The sequence below is a fragment of the Zea mays genome, chromosome 7, assembly GCF_902167145.1.
Source record: "Zea mays cultivar B73 chromosome 7, Zm-B73-REFERENCE-NAM-5.0, whole genome shotgun sequence".
Classification (NCBI taxonomy): Eukaryota; Viridiplantae; Streptophyta; class Magnoliopsida; order Poales; family Poaceae; genus Zea; species Zea mays.
Genome location: NC_050102.1, coordinates 19,266,196 through 19,275,400, shown reverse-complemented (window position 1 = coordinate 19,275,400; position 9,205 = coordinate 19,266,196). Strand labels below are relative to the sequence as shown.

The window sequence follows — 9,205 nt, the reverse complement described above, 5'->3', positions numbered from 1 at the left end:
GATGTACGGTGGCGCACCGGACATGTACTATAGAGTGTCTGGTGCGCCAGCATGGGCGTGCCTGCCTTCTGCGCGCTTCTGGCGCACATTGAATGCGCCTGCAGGTGACCGTTGGCGCGAAGTAGTCGTTGCTCCGCAGTTGCACCGGACAGTCCGGTGTACACCGGACATGTCCTGTGAATTATAGCGGAGCAGCCGCTGCGATTTCCCGAAGCTGGCGAGTTCCTGAGGCCGCTCTTCCTTGGAGCACCGAACACTGTCCGGTGTACACCGGACAGTCCGATGAATTATAGCGGAGTGCCTCTGAAAATTCCCGAAGGCGACGAGTTCGAGTTGGAGTCCTCTGGTGCACCGGACACTGACCGGTGTACACCGGACAGTCCGGTGCCCCAACCAGAGGTGCCTTCGGTTGACCCTTTGCTCCTTTGTTGATCCCAATACTTGAACATTTTATTGACTAAGAGTGAACCTTTTACACCTGTATAACTTATGCACTAGAGCAAACAAGTTAGTCCAATTATTTGTGTTGGGCAATTCAACCACCAAAATTATTTAGGAACTAGGTGTAAGCCTAATTCCCTTTCAGTACTATTGTAAATTTGTTTTATACAGAGAAAGAGATCCCGAGTTGTTTGAGATGAGTAATATTATTTAGCTTCATTAAAACCATAACCTTGTGTAATCTTTATCTTCATCTTCTGACAATCCTGTAGATTGTATAATAACCTTCGTACCTGAGTTGGATGTCCCGAAGGATGAACACTTCAAGTACGAAGGATAATATCTTTTTTAATTTTGTGTTGCCTTGTTTTTGATTGTATACAACAATTAAAAATGAGTGACCAACATTATTCACCAATGTTAATTTCAGTTTAGTTAAGTTGTGCAATAATCAGTTGAAAGAGTCACACGATCCCCATTGTTAGAAACTTAGGCAGATTTAATTGCATTTTAATCTTGAAAATTGATACTAAATAATTGTTGTCATTAGAAAGGTGCACATGTGATTTGAATATAATGAATTTGAACAAAATAAACAGTAACATAGTTTTAAGCCCCTCATAATATACATACCTAACAAAGAAATTGTCAGCTGATATAATCATACAGGTCGATGCAGTGCGTTGTTTTTGCTGTGTTGTATCAATCACCATAAAAACACCAAAAAGAAGTGGAGGAAGTAAGCAGTCATATCGCTAATATTCCCCCAAAATGTGATTGTCGTCCTTCACCTGAGTATATAAACACTTGAACGACTTTAATTTCGGAGGCCTGGTCTCCTAGAACTCGTGCACATAAGTATTGGAATGTAGTGCTCATGTGACAGCTGAGCAGTGATAGAGAAGCAAACCAAGAGCAAATTTTAGGATGAGATTTCGATAGGTAAGTCAGGAAAGCTGAATAGTCAGGGAGACACCAGAGTATGGGAGTGCTCAAATGGCACGAGAAATCAGAGGTCAGGTAACTCTTTGTCATCAAACATATGACTTCTAAAGTTAAGTTCTGAAACTCCTAGTGTTACATTTAGAAACTGATCCGCAGTTTATGTACCCAACCAAAAAATGCTACCCTACAATACGACCATGACTATGATGGTGGCACCATGCCACGTCACGCCTCACCTTGGCGGCGGTGGGGGGCGCAGGTGTGATACACATTTACTGTTTTTCAACCACTCATGTTACCATGAAAGTGTAACCATTTTGCAAAGAATAAATGCGATACTAGCCATATGACCAGTGCTATACAAATAGGCTGGCAACCTCGGATAGCTAGTGATCATATATACTAACAAGGAGCAAAAAACATGGGATATACCCATAATTGCACCAGGAAGTGCAGTGCACACAATCAACCTAAGATGACGTCTCCTCAATCGTAGTTGGAGATCATATATGCTGACAAAATGGACATCAGTAATAATGGGTCGTCATTTGAAGACTATGATGATTGTCTTCTGCACATGTACAAGGAACAAACATGTTTGCTTGAACATATGTTGAATTGCAGGATCGAGTTTTTAATTCCCATAGGTGTAACTACTAGGATATGATATCCTGGCCCCTGGATGGTGATTTCCTAGCCCAAGGCTTAATAGAATTAATAGAGTATCCATACCAACAAGGTGCATCTTCTTTTTTGGAAGCCTATCTCGAAAAAACCTCCAGGTTAAGCGTGCTTGGCTTGGAGCAATTTGGGATGGGTGACCGACCGAGAAGTTTTATTGGATGCGCATGAGTGAGGACAAAGTGTGCACAAAAGACTCGTGTTGGTTTGTGGGGACAATATATGATCCTAGAGAGCTGCCAAGAGTAAGTACCGCCGGTCCAGGGATTGGACGGGGTGTTACAAGTGGTATCAGAGCTGACCCTCACGGTTTCACGGGCATGTGTGGGTTAGGGGGTTCGGGTATATGGCACATGGCGCATGTGGGCCCAGAGTGGTCACATGGCATGGCATATGACGACACTAAACACACAGACGTGGCTAAGAGAGAAGGTTCCTAGATTGGGGTTGACCGACGAGGATGTCGGTCTTCTAAGAGGGGTGGATTGTGATATCCTGGCCCCTGGGATGGTGATTTCATGGCCCAAGGCTTAATAGAATTAATAGAGTATCCATACCAACAAGGTGCATCTTCTTTTTCGAAAACATATCTCGAAAGAACCTCCAAGTTAAGCGTGCTTGGCTTGGAGAAATTTGGGATGGGTGACCGACCGGGAAGTTTTCTCGGGTGCGCATGAGTGAAGACAAAGTATGCACAAAAGACTCGTGTTGGTCTGTGGGGACAATATATGATCCTAGAGAGGTGTCAGGAGTAAGTACCGCCGGTCTAGGGATTGGAGAGGGTGTTACATAGGAGCTACATACGATGGAATCAGATAGATGGTACTACTCAAGGGATAATGGTTGTGATAGTGACACTTGCAGAAAGAGCATCGAGCATAAGAGAAGGAAGGTGCAATTCACCACTTTTTCCTAGCTAATGAGTATTCAAGTTTTCTCGGTTCTAGAAAAAACTACTATTTATTTGGTGTTCTAGTAGTTTATTCAGGGACTCTCGTGAGATGGCCGCTCTTCTTCTGTCTAGGTATTTAGGTACAAAATGATTACAACATGCATGTGAATGATCTGGAATAACACTTTTATGAACACAAACCTTTACTTACTTAAACTTTGTTCTTTAAGTCTAAGTTTTTTCAAGGTAATAGTTTAATTAAAGGTTACTTAGATGTTTCTTGCATTGAGACGGTAGTCACAGTTGTTATGGTCCTTCATAACAATCCATGTAAAAATTTTGCTTTTATGGCCTAACTCCTTATGTGAAACAAGGCCTGCATATGTATAGCACATAGCTCACCGCAGGAAAAAGAAACTTTCATGAGCCAAAATAGTTTATGTGGGCTTTTAGATAAGACAACAAAAGTTGGTCAATTTTTATCGGCCTTCGATAGCCAATGGACACTAGTTTATTTTTGTTAGTTTTGGTCAGACTATTTTCATTGGCTATTAGACGAACAATGGAAATTAGATTATGCTGATGTTGACGTCTCTATCTTGAGCAGCGTACAAGTGTGGCCCTTATCTACCATGTAGAACAAAGAGGCATTGGTCTAGCATATTTACAAGCAAACTAACATTGGAAGCAAGTATAATTATCATCGACCATTCATAAAATTTAAATTTATTAAGCTCAATCTAGTTACAATGGAATCTTTAAAAATTAGTTTTCAAGCTAATTAGATTTTATGATTTACGAGTAATAAGTATTAGTATTTGAATAAAATATAATATTATAAAAACAGATAAAATATCGATAGGTTCATGAAACGTATGTGTCACACGTTTTGATCGGCATGCCTAACAGGTGCACATTTTGTATGGTTGTAGGGTCCAACCTAAAAAGTACGCTCTTTGGAGATTATACCATCCTCGTGATGTTTGTGTTTTATAATTCTCAATGAATCGGGTATCACACTATAAGGATGATTTATAGCTTGCTTCCCAATCTTAGGGAAAATAATTATCGAACACCCTTGCAGACCAATAGCACATTAGAATTTGGAAATGTAACTTCTTATTTCTAGGAGGCCCCATACATCAGCCAAAAAACTTCATTATTGAATTACAACTAATAAGCAATCTAAAAGATGGCACCGCCAATGATGTGTTGTTGGTAGAAGGCTGCTGGGTTTGTCAAAGCAAGTTGGACAAAGGGCAGCAACTGTTGCAGTTGTAAGAGAGTTGCGGGGTTAGCCACAAACTGCTGGTAGAACGGAAGCAATTGTTGTTGTGTCAAAAAGGAAGCGGGGCTTGTTGTAGCTAGCTGGCCAAATGGTAGTAGTATTTGCTGCTGGAAATAAGCAGAGGGGTTCAGTGCGGCCAATTGGTTAAATGGAAGAAATTGTTGCTGTTGAGAGTAAGCAGTAGCTAGCTGGCTGAATGGTAGTAGTTGTTGTTGCTATAAATAAGCAGCAGGGTTCAGTGTAGACAGTTGGTTGAATGGAAGAAATTGTTGTTGTTGAGAGTAGGGAGAAAGGTTTGCTAGAGCTACTTGGCTGATCACTGGTAGCACGAGTTGTTGCAGCTGTTGTGCCCTGATGGTTTGTACCAATGACTGCACCAAAGATAGGGCTGGCGATTGTTGAAAGAACAGGGGTGATAAAGGTAAGTTGCTTTTTGCGATTGCTTGTTGGAGCCTGTAGGGTTGAAGGGCTGGGTTTTCACATACTGAAGCGGTCATTGATGGAAGGTATGGGGGAAGAAGGGCAGCTATAGGAGCTTGTGAGTATTGAGGAAAAATGGTCGCGTTAGCAACACATGCAGAAAGAGCAAGGAGCATAAGGATGGAAAATATCTTGGCCGCCATTGTTGCTCTATTGTTGCTACTGTATTCCACTTTCTATGTTGCTTGTTGGTCTCAATAATATGGTTGATGGATTACCGACTAATCTAGGAGGTATTTATACACATGTTAGACCTTGTGCTTATGTAGATTGATTTTGGATTTTGCCAAAAGAATATTAGTAAGATAAGCTAGAGATGATGTGGTATCTAGTTGGCTTTGACATTTAGTGACCAATTTGTTGTGTTATAACTTATATGTAAGAAAGACTCTCTCTATACAATACAATAAATAAGTGGTCTTTTCCTCTTGGTATTGTCCAAATACATGGGTGAGAATGGCGTGATCCATTCACCTTCACACATGTGTAACATTAGCCACATAGGTGCTGCTTGGTTGGGCTATTTTGCACTAGAAAAAATAATTTATGGTAGTATTTGTTGGGGTCCTTCGTCTTTCGAAGGTCCTCAAAAACATATTTAACTATTAGTTGTTAGCATATCCTTAAATGTTGCAGGTGCTTCGGTGCTGAATACCTTTGGAGCAGGACAGGGAGGAAGACGAAGATGTTGGCTTCGTCATAACAACACAAGAAAACGAAGGTAGAAGTGAAACAAGGCTGGGAGAAGGTGTTTTCAAGACTCTGTAATCAAAGCAGTAAAGGCATAATAACGATACTGTCCTTGCATCATTTGTAAACTACATGTACAAGTTTTATGGACATATTTGTAACTTTACACAAAGCTATACCACCACACTATAAATAGATGAACAATGCCCTGCATAAAGTACCTTTTAGAAGACAGGGGAACAACTCTATGTAATTCTTTCTTCTAAGGCACCTTTGGATTTCCCTCTCGTTAAAAGCCGAAGGTACTATTGTAAATTTGTTTTATACGAAGAAAGAGATCTCGAGTTGGTTGAGATGAGTAATCTTATTTAGCTTCGTTAAAATCATAACCTTGTGTAATTTTTATCTTCATCCTCTGACAATCCTATGGATTATATAATAACCTTCGTACCTGAGTTGGATGTCCCAAAGGTTGAACACTTCAAGTACGAAGGATAATATTTTTTAATATTGTGTTGCCTTGTTTTTGATTGTATACAGCAATTAAAAATGAGTGACCAACATTATTCACCAATGTTAATTTCAGTTTAGTTAACTTGTGCAATAATTGGTTGAAAGAGTCACACAATCCCCATTGTTAGAAACTTAGGCATATTTAATTACATTTTAATCTTGAAAATTGATACTAAATAATTGGTGTCATTAGAAAGGTGCACATGTGATTTGAATATAATGAATATGAACAAAATAAACAGTAACATATTCTTAAGCCCCTCAAAATATACATACCTAACGAAGAAATTGTCAGCTGATATAATCATACAGGTCGATGCAGTGCGTTGTTTTTGCTGTGTTGACTCAATCACCATAAAAACACCAAAAAGAAGTGGAGGAAGTAAGCAGTCATATCGCTAATATTCCCCCAAAATGTGATTATCGTCCTTCACCCAAGTATATAAACACTTGGGCGACTTTAATTTTGGAGGCCTGGTACCCTAGAACTCGTGCACATAAGTGTTGGAATGTAGTGCTCGTGTGACAGCTGAGCAGTGATAGAGAAGCAAACCAAGAGCAAATTTTAGGATGAGATTTCGATAGGTAAGTCAGGAAAGATGAACAGTCAGGAAGACACCAGAGGATGGGAGTGCTCAAATGGCACGAGAAATCAGAGGTCAGGTAACTCTTTGTCATCAAACATATGACTTCTAAAGTTAAGTTCTGAAACTCCTAGTGTTACATTTAGAAAATGATCCGCAGTTTATGGACCCAACCAAAAAACGCTACCCTACAATACGACCATGACTATGATGGTGGTGCGCCATGCCACGTCACGCCTCACCTTGGCGACGGTGGGCCGCGCAGGTGTGATACGCATTTACTGTTTTTCAACCACTCATGTTACCATGAAAGTGTGACCATTTTACAAAGAATAAATGTGATACTAGCCATATGACCAGTGCTATACAAATAGGCTGGCAGCCTCGGATATCTATTGATCATATATACTAACAAGGAGCACAAAACATGGGATATACCCATAATTGCACCAGGAATTGCAGTGCACACAATCAACCTAAGATGGTGTCTCCTCAATCGTATTTGGAGATCAATCATGCTAACAAAATGGACATCAGTAATAATGGGTCATCATTTGAAGACTATGATGATTGTCTTCTGCACATGTACAAGGAACAAACATGTAGGCTTGAGCATATGTTGAATTGCAGGATTGAGTTTTTAATTCCCATAGGTGTAACTACTAGGAGCTACATACGATGGAATCACGTAGTTGGTACTACTCAAGGGATAATGGTTGTGATAGTGACCCTTGCAGAAAGAGCATCGAGCATAAGAGAAGGAAGGTGCAATTCACCACTTTTTCCTAGCTAATGAGTATTCAAGTTTTCTCGATTCTAGAAAAAACTACTATTTATTTGGTGTTCTAGTAATTTATTCAGGGATTCTCGTGAGATGGCCGCTCTTCTTATGTCTAGTTATTTAGGTACAAATTGATTACAACATGCATGTGAATGATTGGGAATAACACCTTTATGAACACAAATCTTTACTTAGTTAAACTTTGTTCTTTAAGTCTAAGTTTTTTCATGGTAATAGTTTAATTAAAGGTTGATTAGATGTTTGTTGCATTGAGATGGTAATAACAGTTGTTATGGTCCTTCATAACAATCCATGTCAAATTTTTTGCTTTTATGGCCTAACTCCTTATGTGAAACAAGTCTTGCATATGTATAACACATACCTCACCACAGGAAAAAAACATTCGTGAGCCAAAATAATTTATGTGGGCTTTTAGATAAGACAACAAAAATTGGTCAATTTTTGTCGACCTTAGATAGTCAATGGACACTAGTTTATTTTTGTTGGTTTTGGTTAGACTATTTTCATTGGCTATTAAACGAACAATGGAAATTAGACTATGTCGATATTGACATCTCTATCTTGCGCAGGGTACCAGCGTGGCCCTCGTCTGCCATGTAGAACATAGAGGCATTGGTCTATTTGTTTACAAGCAAACTGACATGGAAAACAAGTATAGTTATCATTGACCATTCATAAAATTTAATTTTATTAAGCTCAATCTAGTTACGATGGAATCTTTAAAGATTAATTTTCAAGCTAATTAGATTTTATAATTTACTAGTAATAAGTATTTGTATTTGAATAAAATATAGTATTATAAAAAGACATAAAATATCAATAGGTTCACAAAACGTATGTGTCACACTTTTTGTTAGCATGCCTAATAGGTGCACATTCTATATGGCTATAGGGTCCAACCTAACAAAGTACTCTTTTTGGAGATTATACCATCCTCATGATGTTTGTGTTTTGTAATTCTCAATGAATCAGGTATCACACTGTAAGGATGATTTATAGCTTGCTACTCCCAATATTTGAGAAAATAATTATCGAACACCCTTGGAAACCAATAACATATTAGAATATGGAAATGTAACTTCTTATTTTGTCACACCCAGATTTAAGGGCCAAATCCGGGCGAGAATCAAATGTGTGCTAGGATCAAGTCTCATACATATGATGACTCATGGTACAGAAACGAATGTCACATATTTGCTATATAAGAGGAGTTCTGTACAAAATAGTTAAATAAATACATCATACGAAGACAACGATCCAGCAACTGTTGGGGGCCTTCGTCCTCCGAAGGTCCACAAAAACGTGATTTAACAATATCATCCAAGTGTGACATATGAACAGGTACCTTCGGACTCGGGCTAAAAGCATGTACGATGTAAAAAGCATGATCGTGACGATGGATGGAGTTGCTCCGAAGCTACGGGCAAGGGAGCTTCGGCTAAATGGCGGAAAAAGGAACCGACTTAAATGGGAAAAGGCTATCTAGTCCTCATAGAATTGTATATAAGTCAATAATAAATGTAAAGGGCATGTATGTAATTTCTCACAGGCTGCGTCCTGTGCCTATAAATAGATGAACAGTACCCCCGTACTGTTCACGCTGACTTGTACTTGCTTTTGCGTCACGCTTGTACTTTTTGCCTTCTATCAAGTCGAAGGTACATTTGTAATTCAATATTATCTCTATCTTTTTAGAATAATATAATGATAATGAATTAATAATGTTATGTGATTACTTATCTTTCCTCTTATATTTCATATGCTTTTTCTTTTATTAACATATATCGCGTTGATGAAGGTAAGTATTTCATAACCTTCGTCTGAAGATCATTATATCCTAAGGGAAATAATGCTTCGAAGGACGAAGAACATTAACATTTAACATTTTG

The 9,205-nt window shown here is 39.0% G+C and overlaps 1 protein-coding gene across 1 annotated transcript; it reads right to left on the bottom strand.

The window, feature by feature from the left end:
- Window positions 1-4,061: 4,061 nt before the first annotated feature.
- z1B_1 (alpha zein) lies at window positions 4,062-4,938 on the bottom strand. The gene is given in 1 exon segment (NM_001149065.1): window positions 4,062-4,938. A coding segment is annotated over 1 exon segment (726 nt). The 5' UTR covers window positions 4,871-4,938; the 3' UTR covers window positions 4,062-4,144.
- Between the last annotated feature and the right edge of the window lie 4,267 nt (window positions 4,939-9,205).